This window comes from Sceloporus undulatus, chromosome 6 (assembly GCF_019175285.1).
Source record: "Sceloporus undulatus isolate JIND9_A2432 ecotype Alabama chromosome 6, SceUnd_v1.1, whole genome shotgun sequence".
Lineage (NCBI taxonomy): Eukaryota > Metazoa > Chordata > Lepidosauria > Squamata > Phrynosomatidae > Sceloporus > Sceloporus undulatus.
In genome coordinates, this window is record NC_056527.1 from 27,191,774 (window position 1) to 27,215,291 (window position 23,518).

The 23,518-nt window shown below is 39.8% G+C and overlaps 1 protein-coding gene across 1 annotated transcript in view; it reads left to right on the forward strand.

Moving 5' to 3' along the window:
- The window catches only part of CUBN (cubilin), a 175,007-nt gene that overhangs the window by 20,253 nt on the left and 131,236 nt on the right, over positions 1-23,518 (forward strand). The window contains 11 exon segments of the mRNA XM_042472046.1: positions 3,064-3,190; positions 6,063-6,231; positions 6,691-6,822; positions 8,184-8,279; positions 9,602-9,726; positions 10,877-11,063; positions 13,124-13,239; positions 14,346-14,580; positions 16,019-16,200; positions 19,719-19,881; positions 20,547-20,737. Coding sequence (XP_042327980.1) covers positions 3,064-3,190; positions 6,063-6,231; positions 6,691-6,822; positions 8,184-8,279; positions 9,602-9,726; positions 10,877-11,063; positions 13,124-13,239; positions 14,346-14,580; positions 16,019-16,200; positions 19,719-19,881; positions 20,547-20,737 — 1,723 coding nt within the window.

The following is a 23,518-nucleotide window of genomic DNA, read 5'->3' on the forward strand; positions in this document are numbered from 1 at the left end:
ACTGGAATAGTCTTCCTGAGGAGATCCGCTCGGTGACTTCATTAGAGACATTTAGAAAAGCAGTTAAAACGGAGCTTTTTAGCCAAGCATACCCCACCTGATATCAATAACCCCCTGATATGAATGATATGCCCCTGTCTGTGTACGATCCCTGCCTTGCTTGTTGATGCTATTGTTATTGTCTGATGTTGGATATTTTATTGTTTTTAGCTGCTTTTAATTGAATTTTGAGGTAAATACTTAGTGCTTTTACTTAGTTTGTAACCTCGCTTCAATTCACTGGGAGAGGCGGGGAAATAAAAATAAATTTTATTATTAATTATTTTAAACAAAACAAAACTCCATAAAATACAATTTCAAAATGTCTGCCAGCAGTAAATACCATAAACCTTTTTTTTTTTTTTTTTGTGAAAAGCCAGGGAGAGTAGAGGAACTTTAAAAGCAGCCACAGGTAGGAGTAGCCTTTTATTTCTGTTTGGGAGGAAATGTCACAGAGTAAGGATTGCAAGTGAAGAGGTCCTATCTCTTGGTTAACCAGTAAGCAGAGCTGATGGGTCACAGTCTTGATTTAGGCATGTTAGACTCTGGGTGAGCTGGCTTGGCCTGTGGGTACTCAAACCAGTAATTTTCTTTCTTTCAGTGTGTGACCAGCTGTCTCTCACCTTTTAGTCTAGACTCTAGAGCTTCTCTAGTGCTCGAGAGAAACTCTTTAGTGGAGGTGCATCATAATGTAGGACAAGTCTGGTGAACCCATTTCAGCCTAAAGTCTGAATTCAGTTTCAGAGCTACATATCTGCCAACATTTCACAGACTAAAGCTGGAATACGTTTGGCAAAGCAAAATCAGATGTGGTCAAGATGACAAAAGTCATTAATGACGAAGAACACACAATCTAAGAGAGTAGTGTGCTTTTGCATAAGCCTACAAGGAAGAAAAAGATTCTGTCCCCTCTCCTCACACCCGAGTTAACTAAGTCCAAACTACTTTTGCCTATTTTTACAATTTCAACTCAGTTTGTAACAAATGTAGTAAGTTTAGGAGAAAAGGAAAGGGAAGAAGAGAATGAAAGTGGGACATTTCTAAAGCAACTGGAAAAAGTGGGATGAGAGAGAATCAATCTAGATTGGTCCCTGGCAAATTCTGACAGTTGGAGAGTATGGATCTATTCTTGGAGACTGTGCTGCATTGATAGGCAGGGGCCAAATGCAAAGGGGTAGGACCAAAACTACCAGTATGTTTTAGTATAGAATTTTTGCTGCCAGTAACTAAGCCAGAAAGGAGCTATTTTGTCCTTCTAGAATGAGTGCAGATCCTGGGAAAAATGAATGATGTCATAGGAAGGGATGTCATGGCCCATTGGGGAAACCAAAAGAATTAGATTTGGCCAGGAGGTTCTGAGGTTTCTCAATTCTCGCCCAGGGTTCAACACTATTAGATTTTTCAAAAGTCACTCCTCATATACTATCTTGACTACGGAAGGGGGGAGGGAGCAGGAAGCAAAGTCATTGCATTCCAGTGCCTAGGAGTAATATCCTGGATTATTAAAAACCTGTGACTCCAGCACAGCATATTTATATCCTAAAATTATATATAACCTAAAATAGTATGTAAAAATATAAAGGTACACACTGGTGTCAGAAGTAGATTGACATGTCAGGCTGCAATAGGCCACCACAAGCACTGTTCTGTGTTAAGAATTTAGTAAATCTACTCTTGGTTTTATTCTAATCTAAACTTTGTTTTGGACATTGGGCTCAACCCCTTGGATAGCTCCTTTAATGTTCAAACTAAAACCCAGAGTTGAGTCACCACACTCTTGGCATGAAAACCACTGACTGCCACTAGTGTGAGATCAATCCAGAACATATGTGTTAATGTTTTCCCCTCCAGTATACCACTATTTTCATGATACCTCACTTGTTGAATCACTACAAGTGAGAGGGCAAATTGGAAGGCCTAAATTAGGTACCATCAACTTATGTAGCTACTGTCCATCTCCACCAGAGGAATATCTTTCGGTATTCCACTGGCCAGGATGGAGGTTGCAGCCAAGAGCTTTGTTTCAGCTTAATTATGATCCTCCAGTGACACGGATGAACATTTTATGTCCTTTGCTTTTGTGAAACACCAGATCCAAAGGCCCACATGTACAGAGAAATCCTTTGATACCATTCAAGGCAATGAAGTAGAATACTCTGTGGAGCCATGCTATTAAAAAGTTTTTTTAAAAAAATAACATGGTGGCAGGACTCTCCATATATATTCAAGCGTTAGAACAGAAACTATATTGCCCCATTATGTTGTGCATATTGACCTGATACCTTTCAGATGTGTGGGACTACAGTCACTATTACACATAGCAACATTGGTTGATATGACAGAAGTTGTAGTTCAGCACATCCCTGAGAGCCAAGTTGAGGAAAATGGCTGTAAATGCACTTGGAGAGGAGATGGGTGCTCTTATTTTTCTTGGTTCCCCAACTCACATAGCAACACTTGGTAAGATTACAAAAGAGGGCTTTTTGGTAGCTGCTCCCAAGTTGTGAAATTACAAGGGTGATGAGGTGGGTCCTTACTTCAGCAGGCAAAGTCATTTTGTTGTTCAGATGATCTTTTTACAGTTGACTGGCTGCTGAGGAGGATTTTGTTTTTTAAAAAAAGAAGAAGTTAGGGTTGTCATTTTTAAATTTTGCTTTCTTTAATTGTGTTTTAACATTATAACAGTGCTTATTAAATATGTCTTTATTTTACCTATTTTGACCTTGTTGTGAACTGCTGTGTGTATAATTCTGAGAGAAAGGCATGGCATAACCTAAATATGATATGAATAAAATACACATTCTCCAGTGAGTTTGTTTGTTTGTTTATTTGTTTAAAAAAACAGCTTTCTGAACTCATGGTAATATATATCAAGTTGTAAAATCCATAAATATGCATGTAAATGTAGGTAGGTATGACTGATTAAATACATAAATATTCCAGCATGAAACTGCTGGACAGATCAAGGTTAGTCTGGATAAATGAAAGGCCATCATAATATTACTTTTTTTTTTTCTTCCAAAGGTGCACCTGTACACCAGAAACATACGGAGCCCACTGTGCTTCAAAATTTGATGACTGCGAAAGAGGATCTCCTGTTCTTTGTCAGCATGGTCTTTGTGTTGATGGAATTAGAGAGCAACCTAATCAGGTAATCAAGAAGAGTTTGGCAGTGTGGTCAGTGTCCTGGTTTGGCTCACCTCTTAGTGGTGACTGAGCCTTCAGTCTAATAGAAGGATGAGTAAGGTCATTGACTCCAAGCCACACATACCACTTCCTAGACATATTTATGATCTTTCCAGGGTTTCTAGCATTGCTGTGGTTTTGTTGGGAGTGTGTGATGAAACCCTCAACATGATTTGAGTGGGAAACCTGCACTACAAGGATTGTGCACCTTGTTCCCCAAAAACATCCCCAGCTGGCTACCAGAAATGCAGCTGCACAGAGAAACAAGATACACATTCCAAGCATGTCACTCCACGCCCCAGAATTGTGTTTTTTCTATGGTGGACATATTATGAGAGCCAGAATAGTATAATGATTTGAGCACTGTATTATCACTAGGGATCAAAGTTCATTTCCCCATTCAGCTATGGAAACCCACTGGCTAAGCTTGGATGAGTCACATGCTTCCAGCCCCAGAAAACCCCATGATAGGTTTACCTTAGGGTTGCTGTAAGTCAGAAATTACTTGAAGGCACGCAACAGCAAAGACATAGGCATTTGTTCTAATACCCATTGAAAGCTTTTCATGTGTTACTTACTCCTTTGTGTTCAAAGAGAAATAGTAAATTTTAATTGAATTGGGGAGCTTTTAATATATATATATATATATATATATATATATATGTATGTATGTGTGTATGTATGTTTGATTAAACATGCAAATGCAATGCCATTTCATACTGAACACTGGTAAGCTAGATGGTGTCCTAAAGCTCAAGTTATTGTTATGTATTTTAGCAAAGATATTTTATTACTAGCCTTGTCAATGTGATCCTTATGTTTTGATCAATTTAATTTTTTAAATGTTCTAATCTTCTCATAATGATTTTACTTGTGTGCTGTCCTGTGATTTCATATTATATGGTGGGATATAAATATTTAAATAAATCAATAAATCAATAATGCAGCATTTCCTTAATGCATATTCATTATGAAATTATATAATTTTGAGATGCATACTTGCAATTTTTTCAATCTTTACCTTGTTTGCTATAGAACAAACTAAGTTTCAATTTTTTAACAGGAGATATTTAAAGTACATTGTCCTCTTAGTTGCTGTATCATTAAATCTGAACTGTCTTTGTTTATCTAGTCATGTCTTAGCTGAAATAACCAAGCCAACTGATAGCCCTGGAAAGAAGGAAAAAGTAAAATGATCCAACTGAATTGTTCAATCACAGTCTTCAGAAGTAGATGAGAATCTTATGAAAGGAAGCCTCTCTATATTTGTGTATGTAAGGAGGACAGTGAGGAACTGAAATTATTCCACAAAGTCCAATGAATGACAATGGTTTTGAGCTACTTTTGGAAGACTACTGTGATTTAACCAAAACTTGGAAAAGTTATGACTTTGGACTGTAGCTCCTCAACTCCAGCATACAGTATGTTAGGTGGCCATGCTGGCAGGAGGAGTCTAGGAGCTGAAGTCCAAAGTATTAATTATTTCAAACTCTGGATCTAACTCTACAAACTTCAAAGAGAAGTAGAAGGAGAGGGGAGCTGCTTAGAAAGCCATGCAGTTTTTGTTTTGTTTTGTTTTTTTACAGTCAACTGTAAAAAGCATCCATGGCTTGAAAATATTTTAAAAATATACAAATTCCAGAAAGCTATCCTTGATTTTGCCATTTTATTTAAGGGACACCATTTTACTGTCCATTGTATTTAATGGGACTTGAACATCCATGGATTTTGGTATCCACGTAGAATCCTGGAACCAAACCCCAGCCAAAGGCCCACTGTATTAGATATCAATTTTAATGCAAAAAATGGAATATACCATTACCAGAGCCTGATTGCCTTTGGGTTCTTTGATCTCCCCAAGTTTAATGTTTTAGACCAAACAGAGAGACCAAGAGAGACCATTTGGGCCATAAAAATCCTCTGGGAGTCACAACTGGAAACTGCAAGTGACTGGAATGTCATTTCTGGTTATGAAAACCAACAGAGGCATGGTGCACTTTGCCCATGACAGCAGATGCCAAAAAATGTTCCCCCAGTCATCAGCATGTGCTTGTCCCTGGACTTGTGGTACAAATTCTTCATAGCATATCAGATTCCTATCAGATTCCTCACTATATCCATAGCGTATACCTATCATATAGCCTGGAGATTCCCTCCATACTTGTCCTCTGCTCCCATAACTTTTTACCAAACAATGAATTCATTTATGTTGATTACTTTTGATCAAACAAGTAAACAATAGGGGAAGATTTTTTGAAGAAGAATGTAACAGTGGTTACATTTTTACACACACACTATATTATTCTGATCCTAAATGCTAACTGCTGCAGAATTTGAATTACTCTAGTACAGACAGTACGTGGATGTTGGTGCATTTTCATACAAGTGAATAGATTGTCTTTGTTAAATAACATTCTCAGATGTTTGTCAAAGAGGAAACTGCCCAAACCTATTATGTTCATGTCCCTTTTTGTCTTCTAATGCATCAGCAAGCTGTGTTTGATATTTTTTAAAATTCATGTTTAGAATGCTTTCATAATAACTAGCAATTTTCTAGCTTATTCTGGGTAAATTACAGTTTCTTTTAGCTAATATGACAAAAGTATTTCCTGCTGATGTCACACATTAAATCTTCATTACTTAAAGAGTTACATGAGGAGTGGGAAGCTTGGGGAAATAATACCCACAATGATTGGAATGGAATGATTGTAGACGCAGATCACTATGTGATTTCAAGCCTGCTTTGAAATGAGCAACAGTGCAAATGTCTGATTAGGAGCAATTGTATTTGAGGCAATGACAGTAATTTTCATGATTCCCACGTTTTAACCTGATAGCCAAAGTACACCTGTATCTGTGATGCTGGCTGGATGTCGCCACCTGGGAGCCCTGCCTGCAGTGCTGATATAGATGAGTGTAGCCTCCCTCAACCTCCTTGCTCACTGAATCCTCCAGTGCAATGCTCTAACACACCAGGCTCTTATTCCTGTGGTCCTTGCCCAGCAGGTGAGTAATATTTCAGAAATGTCTATTTTTGTGATTCTCAGAATTCCACGTAAATTCATCCCTATTTGGATATTATTTGCCTCCCCCCCCTTTTTTTTTTTAAATGGACTATTTATATATATGGTATTGAGCTTCTGAGAGCCAGAATGGCACAGTGGTTTGAGTGTTGGACAACAACTCTGGAGACCAGGGTTCAATTCGCAGCTTGGGCATGAAACCCACTGGGTGACCTTGGGCAAGTTACAGTCTCTCAGCCTCAGGGGAAGACAATAGCAAACCTCCTCTGAACAAATATTGCCAAGAAAACCCTATGATAGGCTTCCCTTAGGGACACCATAAGTCAGAAATGACTTGAAGGCACACAACAATAACAACAACATGAGCTTCTTTCCCTATTTTGACTATTTTTACTTTTTTCTTCTGTTTATGCTTTTGCTGTGCATCTTTCCATATCCGCAGGATGGCAAGGAGATGGCTACAGTTGTCAAGATATTAATGAATGTGAGAAGGATAATGGAGGTTGCTCGACTGCCCCACTGGTTCTATGTATCAATACGATGGGATCCTTCTATTGCAATCACTGTCCCCCAGGTAAAGGAAGGGTTCTCTTGCTCTGTCACTTGCAGGTCATATATTTATTTTTGTAAAGTCTGGTTCTGTACCTACTGAAAACAGTGCTCTATGATAAATTTGGCAAAACTTGTGCTTTGTAACCTGCCATATACATGGATGGCACTGCATATAACAGACCAGTTCCTCTTAGGAAGGCTTCTGTTGTGTCTAAAACAGAAATGCCCTTTACCTCCTCTTGAGTGCTGAGGGCCATTTGAGGACATTTTTTGCAGGGGGTGCAGCCTCCAAAGTCTCACCAGAGTGTCATTTTCTGCCCTTGCTCTAGCCACTTCTTCCTTGCTTTGTTCCTCTGGCCTGGAGGGAGTCCCAACAGCAGAGGGAGCTGCTGTTACAGCCTGTTGCTTCAACCACTCTTTATGAGCAGATTTGAGGATTGGGCTCAAAGGGAGGCTCTCTGGATAATTGTGGTGGTGAGGGGACACCGAGAAGACCACACTAAAATAGAATCAGCACAATGCTTCAGTACTAAAAGTATTCTAGTGTGACATAGTGATCTGAGTGTTGGACTATGATTCTGGAGATGAGGGTTTGATTCCCAGCTTGGCCATGAAGCTCACTGTGTGACCTTGTGCAGGTCACATGCTCTCAGCCTTAGAGGAAAGCAATGGCAAACCCCCTCTGAACAAATCTTGCCAGGAAAGGCCCATGATAGTGAGGCCTTAGGGTCACCATAAGTTGGAAATGACTTCAAGGACACAACAACAAACCTTTCAGAATGTGATTCCCTGTTTGCAAGGGGCACAGGAATCACCATAGTTCCTCTGCATAACAGAGAAGCAGCTGATAGGGAGAGAGAATATCATTATTTTTATTTTTATTTTTAAAAAAAATGCATTTCTGAAGCAGTTTATCAGCAGCCTATCTTCCTTGCCAGTGGATGGTAACTTTCCATATACTTCTGCACCTCTTTGCTGACTGAAGGATTCTGGGTGTTCCTATCTAAAAAAGAAATGTTTCCACCATGCTTCTACAGCAGTTGAGTTCTTCTTATGTGGCAGAGATCCAGGAAAGTCATAGAAGAACAAAGTTGAGCAGTTAATACAGTCAAGGTCATAAGACTTGGTTCTGATCACCAAAATTCATGCTGAATCTATACACTAGATTATTATAGATGGTTTGTGCTGATATCAGGGCAGTCCAAGCCAAGCTTCTTAGGAGGAAAAAGCTGAAAAAAAATTGCTTCTGGCAGAGATGGCTTCTCTCATTAGTGTCATCTTTTTTCTTTTTTTCATTGTGGCAGGATTGAGGAGCATTTCATCCTCATGTGCCTGTCATATGACCCCCAAAGCTTGATAACCTAACTGCTTTATTTAAACCAGGCTATGAAGGCGATGGGAAAGTGTGCACCCAAGTTAACATTTGCTCCGTAAGCAATGGAGGATGCCATTCACTTGCTAACTGTACCAGCACACCAGGTAATAACTGTTGCTAAAAATGAACAACAATATCAACAACAATTAGCTTAACAAGGGAGGAAAGTGAGGGCTGGCTTCAGACATTTTCTGCATGAGCTGAATATAAAAAGTCACACCTTAACTTCAGCAGTGCTGATGGGATAGCCTTACCACTACATCTCATGGCTACAATCAGAACTTTCCTGGGACAGTTTGCTGTCTGGAGTGAAGTATAAAATGATGCCTTCTTCCCATTTAGTGTACAAATACTCACTAGACTGGCAGATGAATTTCTTCAGCATTGACAATAGAATGGTATCTTTCTCTACACGTGAAGACAGCAGATTAACTTGGTAGGTGTGTGTAGCAGGCTGCAGGGATGTAGCCGGGGGGGGGATCTTGGGGTCCGGACCCCCCCTTCCATTAGAAAAATGAATGGTGTGTGCTGCTGCGCCGCTGCACCCAAGCCCCATTATAATGGTGCCACTTAGTCTGGAACCCCCCCCCCTTCCTAAAATCCTAGCTACGTCCCTGCAGGCTGCGTGGGTCACAGCCTGCATCTGCACTATAGGAACAATCCACTTTGATACCACTTTAACTGCCATGGCTCAATGCTATGGAATTCTGGGATTTGTAGTTTGCGGTGGCACCAGAGCTGTCTGATAGAGAAGGACAAGTGTCTCACAAAACTTCAGTTCCCAGAATTCCACAGCTCTGAGTCATGGCAGCTAAAGTGGTGTCAAACTGGATTATTTCTGCAGTATGGATGCAGCCAGAATGATCTCTTCCAGCACCTTGCTGTCATCTCCCAGCATCTGCTACTTCAGGCATTTGGCCCACATTATGTAATAGTAAGGACTGTCCTGGCACCCATCTTGTTTAGGGGACAGAGGGCAGTACATGGTTTGTTCTCCCAAATCTTGCATTTTTTCCTGCCTCTGAACAACTGGCAGCTGATGTCCAATATGAGGGGTTGCCCTTCATAGTTAATATCCATTCATTAAACTCATGTCAGTGTGGTGTAATAGTTAGAATGTTATGATTAGAACTGCGGAGGCCCAGGTTCAAATCTCCACTCAGACATGCAATTCTTTTAGGAGTGAATCTGGGCCAATTGTTAGTTCTGCCTAATACGCCTCACTAACCCTCTGAGGACAAGGTATATGTGTGTTTATAGACTATGCATGCAACCTTGAGCTTCTTGGAGGAAGGGGAGACACACTCAGCATCTGCCACCTGAGGTGGCTGCCTCTACTTAAGGGCCGGGCCAATCTTTTTCAATCAATGAGTACCAAATTGTGGCTAAATCCATCACTTTCATTATCTTGACTCCTCCTTTTCAGGGCTTATTATTCCTATTTGTGTCTGCCCGGATGGATATACTGGGAGTGGCTATGGCCCAAATGGATGTGTTGCACTGAGCAATATCTGCCAAACTCAAAATCCTTGTGTAAATGGAGAGTGTCTTGTAAGTGTTTGATGCTGTTGTTGTTGTTGTTGTTGTTGTTTTAAATGAAGATTTTTTTGGTTCACATAAGTTGCTATTAAAATATCCAATAGGACTAATTGACGCATACTTCCAAGACCATAATAACTTTATATGCTGACTTATAGTAGGATGTGCATGAGCTGTTATCTTAATGGTACAATCTTGTGTGTGTTTACTCTGAGGTACATCCCACTGTGTTCAATGGGACTTATCTAGAGGTAAGTGTGTATAGGAATGCAGAGGTCTCATAGACTTTCAAGGCCTGTTAGCTGGGTCTTGGACAGCCTCTATAATATTAGGACCTAAGACAAGGATGGAGAACTGAGTTGTAGTACCACTGCAACATTCAGTATCCTTACCACTGGTCATACTGGCTTTTGGGTTGACAAGAGCTGGAGAAAAGACAGATTTCCCCACCCTTAACTTACAGGATATTGATTCAGGACTAAGGTTATTTTTCTTCCTAAACATTCATTAGGAAGGACAAGTCAGAACTGAATAGAACAAATTACTATTATGTGAGACCTTGTATTCCAAGGCAGTGGTTATGACTACAGTCCCTATTTCCTGAAAATTGTCCCATTTTGGAGTCTAAGTAGCATATCTACTCAAAAGGAAATTCTGCCAAATTAATCTATAAGTGCTGCCTTTAACAAAACACAGTGAGGCTCTTGCCAAACCACTGAAAACTGTGTATCAGGTTCACTTACAGTAATGTCCCACTAAAAGAACAAGACCACCTTTCTATGAGCAAAAGCAGGGTTGGGCCAAGGTATTTCACTGTCTGAGATAGAGCAAAATGTCCCCCATTTCACCTCCAAATTCAGGCACATAGCACCAAGTCCAGTCAAATTATTTTGGGGTCTGAAGCACAAAATCCTATGCATCTCTCATCCTGCCTTGTGATAAAAATACAAACAATATAAATAACTAATTATCTGTCGACCTTTCATTGCATCCAAAACCTGCTGCTTGAAGGAACTGCCTTAATCTTTCTAATGGGAAGGCCAGTATAGCCTGACAGCTCTGCATCAGCCAAAGTACCCGGGAGCCATCATAGGCTAGTTTATGCTGCTGGTTGGTTTATGTATGCTGACCTCTTCTGCTATGTCTGGGTGAATGTCTTCAGGTTACAACCTCTGGCTACAACTGTGTCTGTCATCCTGGCTGGACCGGGGCCAACTGCACAGAAAATATTGATGAGTGTGCCAGCAATCCTTGTCAGCATGGAGGAACCTGCACTGATATGGTGAATGGCTACTCCTGTGAATGTACAAGCACATGGACTGGGCCCCAGTGCCAGACATCCCAACAAGGTAATGGAATAGCATAGGATAAGGCACTCAGTGATCCCCAACTAGAAGGTCTAATAGCAGGATGCTGGTGCCCTGTTATCTGTTCTACAGCTTGTTGGAAGAAGATCCTATGGTTGACCTGTTCTTGTTATACCACTCTAAGTGGTCAGAGGGTAGATGTCAAGTCAGCAGTGATCAAATACCACAGGGCAGTAGAATTCCAGCATCAAAGCTGTTGACCAGGATTAGCCAAATACATTTTAATGTCTACAGAAAAGGACAATAGGATCTGGTGGTAGGACAGGCTCCTCCACCACACCTAAGAACAACATCAGGGGAATTTAGGGTTTACGAAGTCTACCACATGGCAGATCCATCTCTGTCCTCCAACCAACTCCTTGCCAATCCCTCCCTTTCAGTATCTGCTACATCTCTTCTTAATGGTATGATTGGCCCTCTGGTGGATTTGGACCTCCTTTCTTACATTGAATGTCTTGTCACTTGTTCAGAGGCAGCTCTCCTTTTAGATTGCCTCACTGTATGTTAGAATAAGCAAAGAATATGGTGGGCACAAGGGGCATACCTATTACTTTTGGCTTTGTGTGTGAGAATGTGTGCATATGCTCTTTGGATATGACCGTGTGTGTGTATTGCCCTGTTGGTTTATTATGTTTACTTCAGAATCTACTTGGATGCATGGAAGTTAGGTATGAAAAATATGAGCAGCCTACAGAACAAAATGGTAACTATACAAAATGGTGTAGTTTTCTTTTTTACAAGATAGCTTCATTTCCAAATTATCATTCATTCTAATTGTGCAGACCACTAAGGCCCTGGTTAGAAATTATCAATATCAACCTCCCTTCTTGCTCTTTCATGCCATGTCTCAAACTGATAGAGGTTGCATTCATGGGATTTCTGCCTCCTCCACCTCATCTTTCCACAGAGAGGCATTACCTGACAGAACCTTTGCCTATGCCTTCACAATGTGGGAGCCATAAAAGATTGTCTTGTCTCATATAGGATGACCACTTGAACATCACTTTAAAAATGACAAAAAATTGAACCCATCTCCATGAATTTGCTATGCTAATACACACAGAGACATTTTTTTTAGTGATTTTATTATATTTATTAATAGTTAAAACCAAACTACAGAGCATCTCATCAGAGCAGGAAAGACTGTAATCCAGTGGACTCTGTCTGTTTAAATTTGCTGTCCAGGTTCTAACTCTGAATGAGAAACTTCAGGGTCCATGATCTCTGTCCTTATAATTCTTTATCTTTCAATGGAAGTTTGATTGGATAGCTCTTCAAAGAAAGAATTGGATAACCCTTCAAAGAAAGAAGCTGAAAAAGAGGACTGTCCTGTAGAGCCTTTCCAATATAGGATTCTCTTCTGTAAAAGGACAGTCTCCACATTAGAGTAGGCAACAGAATTGTGGATTAGTAGAAGATAGTGTCCAAATGAGTAAAGGCTTCTTGCCTAGTTACATGCACATAGCTCATATTGCACTCATAAAGTAGAAGTTACGTGTGCCATAGTTACCATGACTTTAGCCTGTGACTAGCACAATGCGATTTCTTGGACTTCTTTGTGGTTAATAGGCATACTTTATTTTTTCAATTTGATCACAATAGATTTTATGACTTGATAACAACAGATTTTTCTAACCCATTCTCCCCCCACATCTTGTTAAGATAGTTAAACCAGTTAGTGGAAAGTGATCCCTTCCTGCTGAATTATAGAGTTGGGAAGGACTTTAGATGGCATCCAATCACTGTGCCAGTACTTCAGTGTTCGAAGCTAAGACCTGGCTGAGAGCTTGGCAAAGTTACTTTTTTGGACTACCATTCCCCAAATTCCCCATTCACTGTGGTCAATACACTGTACTGTTTAGTCACATGTACAATGAAGAACTAAGATTATTAGCTCCAGAAATCTCTTCATACAAACATCTATTATCTTCAGCTCTTAAAGTTTGCCTCAGTTAATCCATTTACATGTATAGTGTCCCAGGCTTTTCATGGCTGTTAATAAATTGCAAGATTAACACATTTTTTCCCTTCTTCACTCGCAGCTTGTGGAGGATCATTGTCAGGAGCCTCTGGTTCATTCAGCTATCCCAACGTGAGCACTGATCAATATAACCAAGAGGTTAGCTGTAATTGGGTTATTCGGACTAATTATAACAAGGTAAGAGCTGGAACGAAAGTGAGTGTGTGTGTGTGTGTGAGAGAGAGAGAGATTTTATGGGGAATTTAAAGAGAGAGCATCTGGATATGGGGGCACATACAGGCAGAATTATCAAACAGATATGCATGTGAGTTCATTAATAGTTTCATAAACTATAAATTTAAAATGAATTTTCAAAAAGCATCTTGTTTAATGCAAATATCTGATCCATCTTGAGATAGAACTGAAGTTGTTTTTAATTTCTGGACTTGCAGTGAAGCACAGATATTTTCCTAATTTCTCCCTGTTACCAATTTTTCATCCAGCAATTTGATCCACTTTTCAGTTGGTTTGCAGCAAATTGATACATGGAAATCCATAAATTGTTTCATCATGCAGAGGAATATGTTGGAAGGTCAGAATTTACCAGCCCCTGCCTTGAATGCTATTTTTTCCACAGAATGCCCACAAAGCACTTTGAACACTTAAGGGCATGATTAAAATGCTAATATTACTTACCTGAATAAATTAGTGGACAACTTCCTCACATGAACTGGGTGTAAGAGACTGATGTGAACTATATATATGGGTGAAAGGATTTGAATACAGGTCTCCCAAGGTGAATGCTGCTAACCCAGCGAGTGGGCAGTTTGAGCCCCTCCAGTTACTGTAAGACTATATCATTCACCATTCTTGGCTGGGGTTGATGGAACTTCTAGTCTGACAACATCTGCTAGGCTGTAATTTGTCCCTTCTTCTTTAGGATATTGAAATGGGTAAATAAGAAATCCCAAACAACTACCAGCATATTGAAATAATTAGGAGTGTCTGCAGTGAGATTCCTCTGTTCAACTTCTGTGTTTGACTGGGAATGTTGCTGTATCTCTTTTCCCTTCCCTTGACCTTTTGCATTAGCCAATCCTTCAGTCTGCTGTGGAGTTTTTCAGGAAATTATAGAGTGTCTCTGCATTTTTCTGGCAAACATACAATTGTGTGGACAGGTGCATTATCTAATCTGCAGAGCTGGGCTGTATAAACAGTATCTAATCATCCTTTAGCTGAGACTTTTTCATCCCACAGGAAGGAAAACATACACATTAAATAGATCTCTGTTCTTTCCCCCTTAGATTCTGCGTATCACTTTTCCATTCTTTCAGCTGAAGGAAAGTGTCAACTGCAGATCTGACTTTCTCCAGATTCATGATGGCGAGTCAACATCAGCAAACATGCTGGGGAAATTGTGTGGATCATCTCATCCAGATGAACTCTTTAGTAGTCACAACTCTATGTATTTCTCATTCCACTCTGACCGCATGACTAATGGAAAAGTGTTTACAGTTCACTGGGAATCTCAGCAGCCTGGTAAGATTCATTGTATGAGAAAGACAAGGACAGCCAACCCTTGCAGAGTGAGTAGGCAGGTTCAGGCAGCAGAATGGTTTGGGGTATCCTCAAGGGCAGGAATTTGCTCCTTAAGTGTCATTTAGCTTCTGGTTCCATATGAAAGGATCAAACACTGAAGTATACACACTTGGAGTATGTCTACACTACACAGTGGTATGAAGCAATTCCACACCTCAGAAAGATTATTAGAACTTATTGAGGAAAGCAATAAGTGGAAGCCAGGGGCCTCTTGGAACAGCAACCATTTTGTTTCAACACCAGCACAATAATAAAAACCAGGGTTTCTTCTTTCAATAATTCATCTGGAACACTAAGACTAAGATTAATGCCACACATGCATTGCACTGCCTGTACAGTGCATCAGTATGCCAAGTGATAATGGGCAAAGCACAATCATGGAGGCTCCCATTCATGCCCCTTTCACCCCATACTGCCCCGCCCTCTCCCATTGCACTGTCTGGCTTGTGTATTTTGTAATTACATCCATGGCATTATTGGCAACCTGCCCTGTTTGACATACTTTTGTATGTTTACTTTGCCATAGGCCCACACTGGAGTCATGCTGTTTATATGTACGTGCAATGATGTGCATTTTTACCTTGAGTCAGAGTATTCCAGCTTCTTTTTGCTTCAGTTTTTAGCAGTTTAGTTTCATTCTACTTTCTACTTTGTTTTGCCTCATGCATCATTTAATGCATCATTTAATGCATCATTTAATGCATCATTAAATGCATCATTTAAACAGCCAGGCTTCAAAACAGTTAGAAGCCAGAGTGTAGTTTCATTCTACTTTCTACTTTGTTTTGCCTCATGCATCATTTAAACAGCCAGGCTTCAAAACAGTTAGAAGCTATTTTATTTGGCCGGTGTGAACAACCCCTTAGTGGTCTCAACACCATATCCTGATCTGAAACTGGTTTGAAATAGATCTAAATAAGTTGTATCATCCAAGACAGCCTGGATTTGGGAGGAAACAGCCCTCTCAATCACCTTGCCTACTTTGGTCTACAGTTGTTAAAGTCTAGGGGGCCTAGGCTTTTAAAGAAGTGGTCACACCATTGTTTCTTTTAAACTAGATGGAAAAGCCCTGTTCTCTCTCTCTTTTTCCATCCAAGCCTTACCTGTTGGTAGAAGCAGTAAAGGTTTTTTTTTTCCTGTTAGGCCTTCATTCTCCCCTGGGACTTAAAATACTGAAATGGTGGCATTAAAGGTTTCATTAAATGTCATTCCTGGAACAAATCATTTTCCTGGTGAACTGAGCACTTACTGAGGATTTTCAGTGCATAGGAAACGTACATGCCCCACATATATGGAGTCTTAAGACATATCAGTATCAATATCATTGACCTTTGGTTAAAGACTAAATTTGTTAAGTAGAGTTTCTGTCTCTCTCTAGTATGTGGTGGTGAACTGACTGATACTCATGGATCAATTAACTCACCCGGCTACCCTGGCAACTATCCTCCCAACAGGGATTGCTACTGGATGCTCTCGACCAGCCCTGGTCTTTTCATCACATTTGCTTTTGGCATACTGAGCCTTGAACACCATGATAATTGCAGCAATGATTATTTGGAGGTAAAATCTATTTGAAAAATCAAACTGTTAGCTGTTAAAGTTAGCTGTTAAAGTTAAAACTGTTAGATTTTCTTGGTTGAATGTTTGTGTAACACAGATGGTTGCAGAAAATTAAACTTTCAGATGAAGGCTAAATATTATGCTATGGTTATTATACTGGATCCACAGTTGTGCAGTTAGTACCATGACCTTGAATTTGCTCATTGCTCAACAGTCCATTAACTCTCCAGCCACCAAGTCAAGAGAAAGATGGTCCTCTGTGTGTGTGTGTGTGTGTTTGCAAAATGATTGGCAGTATTTACACAGTCTGAGAAAACAATGTGGCTCCCACAATTATTTTCAAACTAGCATAATGCCCAAACATGATCTGTCCGTCCATCCGTCCATCTTCTTTCTTTCTTTCGTTCTTAAAGAGTCCAAATGAAGTTATTTTGTAAATCAAGATCAAGCTGCTCCAAAATACTTCAGCTATAACAATCTTATATTTATTGGGAAAATCCTTTTCCTACTGCAGCAATTGTGGAGCTCAAAGACAACAGAGACATCCATGAGAGGATGGAAGATTATTTTGTTGTCCATGCTAATCAAAAAGTCCTAGGGCTTCACCCTGTGAGCCCTGACTCCTTTACACTACTAGAAAGAGCCCAGGAGGCACAGTGGTTAAATTCCTGTACTGCAGCCACTCACTCACAAACCATAAGGTTGCGAGTTCAATACACTACAGGGCTCAAGCTTGACTCAGGCTTGCATCCTTCCAAGGTCACTAAAATGAATACCCAGATTGTTGGGGGCAATTAGCTTACAGTTACAAGCTGCTTAGAGATTGCTTAGGTGGTATGAAGTGGTATATAAATGAAGCTGCTATTGCTATAGTCTGAATAGAATTTGCCAGGATTTGAGCAAGGGGGAAGAATGTAGGTGTGTGAATGTTTTGTGTTTTTCTCTAAGTGGCATCCATTTTGATTTCTGCAATCAGGCACTGGAGTGTAAAATGGGCTTCTGAAAGAATGATTTTATGGAACTTGAATTATATTGGAAGAAGGGTCAGTAGGCAAAATAAGGGAGGGAGTTTCTTTCCCTTTAATGTTTGTGTAGAAGAGGGAATTTCAACACCTGATGAAATTCCCTTTTCCATACAACCATTAAAGAAACAGGTCAGCAGTCCTTTATTGTACTTGGCAACTCTAATTGGAGGAATAAGGAAGCAAGAGGTTCTAGCTTTCCCCCCTTGTTGGAGCATGAGCTACGTCCACACACCTGATATAGCACTCATAAAACAGCAGTGTAAAGAATAATATCCCATCATGAAAGTAAATGAAAAATTGAAATGTTACTCCAGCCAACCTCTGTTTATGAGATGGAGAGGTAGTAATATTTTGTCTTTGAACTCAGGGAGCAAAATATCATGTGTTGGCCTTACAGAGCCTCTGCTGTAGACAGTCATCTTCCTATTTGTGATGAGCAGTGAGGACCAGTACACTGCTATCCTTGTGAGAGAAGCTAATGCCTGAATGAGGATTATACTCTCTCCCTCCTATCTTTCCACTAAAGAAATAACAACTACAGCTAACAAACGTGATATGCTTTCATAGGCTTATTTCCATGACTGGGAAATGTCAGAAAGAAATACATTTCAATCTGTTATGCTGTAATGCAAAATTTGTGAGCTATTACATCACATTTCAAATAAACTAACTAACAAATACATGATGTAAACACCACCATGAGGAATAATCTTGTTTTTTGGCATAGTAAATTTTTAGTTTAGATAGCCAAACACACTGCCAGCAATGGCAGAACTCTATAAGCAAATTATGTCATGTCATCTAAAAACTATCAAATGAAGTATGTCTTAAAGGACATGCATAATAGTGTATTACAACTGTTGAATTATTTAGGAGCTCCTGTCATGAACAGGAACATCTATGTGAAGAGCTGGGACAGAAATATTTCAGAAAGCATTTAGACCATAAGTACTAATCGGCATCTACAGACAAAAGTGTTCCCTCAAGTCCTTTCTGGAGAGCTTCCTCAGAGATTAGCTTCACTGTCTGAAAGTGAGATGTAATATGTGGCCCTAGATATTTATAAAGAGAGAACAAAACAGAACTAATTATTTCTGTTAGGATATGTATCTTTAAAATATTAAAAAGACAGTGAGCACTTTTAAATGGTCAATAAGTAAAAATGGTTTTTTCAGCAGTCATGCTATTCTTTAATTTTTCAGCAGTCATGCTATTCTTGAATGGTTGATCACCTCAAAACTAACATGGTATTTATCACTAGATTGATTTGTAAGGTGAAATCTCTAGTTGCAGATACATGGGCTGGAAAAGGTGGTGGCTGGTGGGTCCCATGCCAGTGAGCTGGGGAATCTGCTTCATATTTTTGCCCAGCCTTGAAAGGAAACAAGATGCTAAAACTTCAATATGAGATCTAAAAGTTCAGACGGTGGCCGAGAAAAGGACTGTCCTTGGGGCTTCGTGCCCCCGGACACCCTGGCACTAAAGAGGAGAAACAGGTGGCCCCTTTTATCTTCTGCATCATTGGCGCGGTTGTTTGGTTGCCGTGTCAACGATGCGCGTGCCCAAAAGGAGCTCCAAAATGGAGCTCCTTTTAGCGCCGCTGGTAAGGGGCAATAAATGCCCTCCAGCAGCATGGTGACATGTCCTGTGCGACACACCATTTGGACTTGTTGCACAGGACACGTCATGGATGCGCGCCCCATGTGGGTGGGGCCACGCTATCATGGCAACACCCACATGCGCTAGGGTTCAGGAGTGTGTAGTTACTACACACTCCCAAACCCTAGTAGCGGCGGTGATATGCTGCTTTGTGCCCTTGTGTATCGGGCCTATGTTTCCTTTAAGTTTTGTTTCCTTTACCAGTTTTTGCACTCAGCTCCCAAAATCCCTTTTAAATTAATTAAAAAGGAACAGAGTTGGGGGGAAAAAGGTGTTCAGGATTGTGAAATACAGTTTTAAGTTGACTCTGGAGTCCAGGGTTTGATTCACCACTTGGCCATGGAAACCCACACTCTCAGTCCCAGGAAAATCTGTGATAGGTTAGAACAGCCTTAGGGATGAAATAAGTCGGAAACAACTTGAAGGCACACAGCAACAACAAATACACAGAAAACAACTGCCCTCCTCCTCCTCCTTCACCTCCATTAACTGCCATGGCTCTATGCCATAGAATTTTGGGAATTGCAGTTTTGTGAGAGATTTAGCCTTCTCTGTTGGAGAGCTCTGATGTCACAACAAACTACAATTCCATGTATTTCCAGGGTAGCTAACAAACTAAAAATAAATATAAACAATAAAATCTCAAAATATAGAACACCAGCTGTATACCAAAGTAAGTGGCAAATTTAAACACATTGTTAAAATCCAGTAGTTAAAGCATTTCAGGAATGAAGAAGCCAAGGAAAAACAAAAAAAGTATTTATTTTATATACTTACAAATAATGTATATATGAGTGATTTCATATAAATATGTTGACGGATACTTTCATTTAGATTCGAGATGGCCTCCTCTCTGAAGATCTACTTCTTGGAAAGTACTGCAGCACTGGGTTGCCACCTCCACTTCAAACCACAGGCCCATATGCCTGGGTTCACTTTCATTCCGATGGTTTTGATACTGATAGAGGTTTCCATATTACATACATAACATCTCCTGGTAAGTGTGTTAGTGCATGCACATCATTTCTACAGTTCAATTTGAACAAGTAACTTTTTTGAATGACTACTCCCAGAATTCCCCAGTCATTATTATACTGCCTGGGGGATTCTGGGAGCTGTAGCCCCAAAAGGAACTTCTCTCAGCCCTGCTACAGTCATAATACTGTAGGTATGTAAAGAATACTCACAATTTCTTTAATCTAAGATAAAGGAACAAGTTTTAACACTTCACTGCGAAACTTATAGTATTCAATAACTACTGCATGTGTGTTCAGGCATTTGCCCTGAAAACTCATTTTTGTTAAAATACATGCTTTTTATGTGGGAAAATTTGTGGGCTTTCTTGTACATGTTTCATATGTAAAAATCAACTCTTTTTGTTCAGGGAACAGTGTATTTTTCAGAAAATAAATTGTTCCCTGCCCCAAAATGTGACCAATCACTTTTTACATAAAAGTGCATGTTTTTCTGTGCTATTTATTTATTTATTTATTTTAAAAAGTTTCAAAGGGTGAATAGCCATCATAAAGTATGCACAAACCCATTCTCACACAGTGGGGAGAAAATTGTTGAAATTACTCATAGCCCATTATGAGTTGAACCACCTTAAATATGTAGCATTTGACACTATGAACAACCATTTCTTTTTTCGTATTGATGTAGAGGATCCCAACTGTGGAGGAAACTACACAGGGAGCACTGGGATTATCATGTCGCCATATTGGCCAAATTCTTATCTTAGCAACAGACAGTGTATCTACATCATCCAGCAACCCATTGGTGAACAAATATCTCTCAATTTCACCCATCTGGAGCTGGAAGGCCATCCTGGCTGCTCTTGGAATTACATTGAGGTGAATCTGTTTTAAATCATTTTTTTATTTGGCAACTGTGACTCTCGGCCAAATGAGACAACACATCAATCCTATTCCTTCGTCATGCCTGACAAGACAGCAAGGACTAGACACAAAGGGGATGGATTGTTGAATGCCAGATCTCCACTTGATGTCACCTATTTCCCTAAGTTGACTGGAGAGGATGAATGGGAAATCACCTGGGAAGGAGGAACTACTTGTATTGGCCCAAACTCAAGTAGCAACCTAGTTGGGAAACACAGAATTTCTCGTTGGAATCAAACTTATAAAAGACAGTCACTTAAAAGAACATTAGCAGAAGCTTCCCACTCAACAGGGCAAAGTGGAGAGTTAAAGGGCAGGTCCAGCATATTCAGGGTTATTGGGGACAAGCTCAGCAAGCATTGCTCTGCCCATCTTACATAGGCTATTGTACTATCTTTATAAAGAAATGAGTACAGCAGCTATGTGTGAGGTCCAATTGAGGAAGAATGAGATCAGAAGCCCTTTCATACTTCACAATAATGTGAAATAATGGGGATGATGGGCCTTGGAATTCAATACCTAAGAAAGCTACCAGGTTGGAAAAGGCTGCCTTACCACATAGCATTGGATGTTTAAAGACCAGTATGGAGGCAGCATGGTGTAGTGATTTGAACATTAGACTACAACTTTGGATATCAGTGTTTGATTCCTGCTTGAGCATAAAAACCCACTGGGTGATGTTGCAAAGAAAATCCTATGATAGTTTCACTTTAAGGTCACCATAAGTCAAAAATGATTTGGAGTCACACAACACCAGCAAATCAAAAGTTTCCCCAGGCTGCTAAAAGCCTGTGGCATGAAGAACTTTGGATTTTGGCCACTGCCTATGTATCATGTAAGTCATTTGTCTTGATTTGGTTTTGAACTCTCTTTTCAAGAGACATGGCAAAGGGTTCCTGTGAAGTATCTTTAATATAAACTGTATCATGTCTACAGTTTTAGCTACACAAGGTTTGATACTGTAATAACATCACTGCTCCTTGCTTCCTTCCTTTGACAATGGCTGGAACACAGTTTAATTAATTTCCAAATTCAGAGGGAAGCCTGGTGTGTAATGAAAACAGACAGCTTTTGTTTGTTTGGAGCCCATAATTTCCTTCTCTAATTGCTGGCAACGCAGCAGTGAAATTCACTGCAGCAAGGGGAGGGAGAAATAATTTTCATTGAGCACAATCAGTTTGGGTTCATTCAGCAATATGTTTACCTTATTTTCTGGGGATCAGGTCTAGGAAGTGCTTTCATGTGTCTGTACTTATTCAATTACACATCCACCATCACAATTTCTTGCACTCATTTGAGGACCAGAAGCATACAGTGCTATGCAGACATTTACAATTTGGTATTTGTTATTGCACAAATTCGTTATTCCAAAAGGGGAGTGGGGATAGTTTTCTTTCAATTATTTTTCAGTGCTATAAAATAATCATTTAGAAGCTTCCCCTTGGAGACCAAGATAATTTCTGATACTTCTCCTTTAGCTTTTTTTTTTTTTAAAAGTGATAGGAAAAACCATTGAAGAAGAAGAAAATGCTTTAAAATAGTTTTTAAAAATGCTCACATGCCCTGCAGATTTAAAAATTACTCACATGCCCTGCAGATTAGCAGAGTATCTATAGCTCAAGACATCTAAAACTAGCATCCACATTCTTGCTATATTAACAGGAGGAGTGAATAGGCAATACTTTAAGAAAGTTACAAAACTAGGAGTCTTTGGGACTGGAATACTAACTGTACAGTTAGTACAGTAACTACAGTAACTACTTTATCTGTTATGCAAGCTAATGATACAGTACCACCACGTTACAGCAGCAAAAATGTGTTTGTGATGCATGTGTGCTGTTTTTTATATATGACTGTCTGCCTGGCAAGGAGGCCCATACAGAAGCTGACATATACAAAGCTTGGAAAGGTTGTTTGTTTGTTTGTTTGTTTTGGAACAACAGTTCTCAGAATCCAGTGCTGACTGGAGGATTCTGGGAGCTGCAGCCCAGAAAAATAACTTTTCCAAGCTTGGCTGTCAGTTACATCAGCATTCCACCTTCCAGATGTTTTGCACTCCAATTTCATCTCCAGTCAATATAGCCATGCTTGCTGAGGATAATGGGGTTTGTTGTCCACAACAATTTACCATAGTGAAAATGCAAGATTGTATTGTACATTGTTTGCATATGCATCTAGATGTTCTGAGAGGCTATTTTTGTCAGTTTGGCATGTGTGCACTCTACATACACCCCATATATATATATATATATATATATATATCATTACACATCCAGTTGGAATAGGGGAATGCAGACATTTAAATAATCTGATGGTGTATCTTTTTAACTGATACCCTATAGAGCAAGCAGCAGTTTGCTGAGATCCAGAGATGAGGACTAGACGACTATATTCTAAAATCTCAAAATTATGACAACATCATATTTCATGCAGAAAGATATTTCCTATAGTAGGCTAATTGTTATAGTCATACAGTGAGGAAATTCCTAAATATGCGGGAGTTTCTTGGTATGCGAGATATTCTTGGTCACACGCTAGCATATTTAAAATAAACCAAAAATATTTTAATAGCTATGGGCTTAAATTTAGGTGGGTCCATCTACTGATCTCAAACAGAAAAAAAACAAGGCAAGGCAGAAGTTTTATGCACAACACTGTGAATTTTCTCCTTTGTTGATTTTACTCCTTTTCTATATAAATTCTCCTCAACAGGGAGACTCCCCCCCCCCCCCCCCC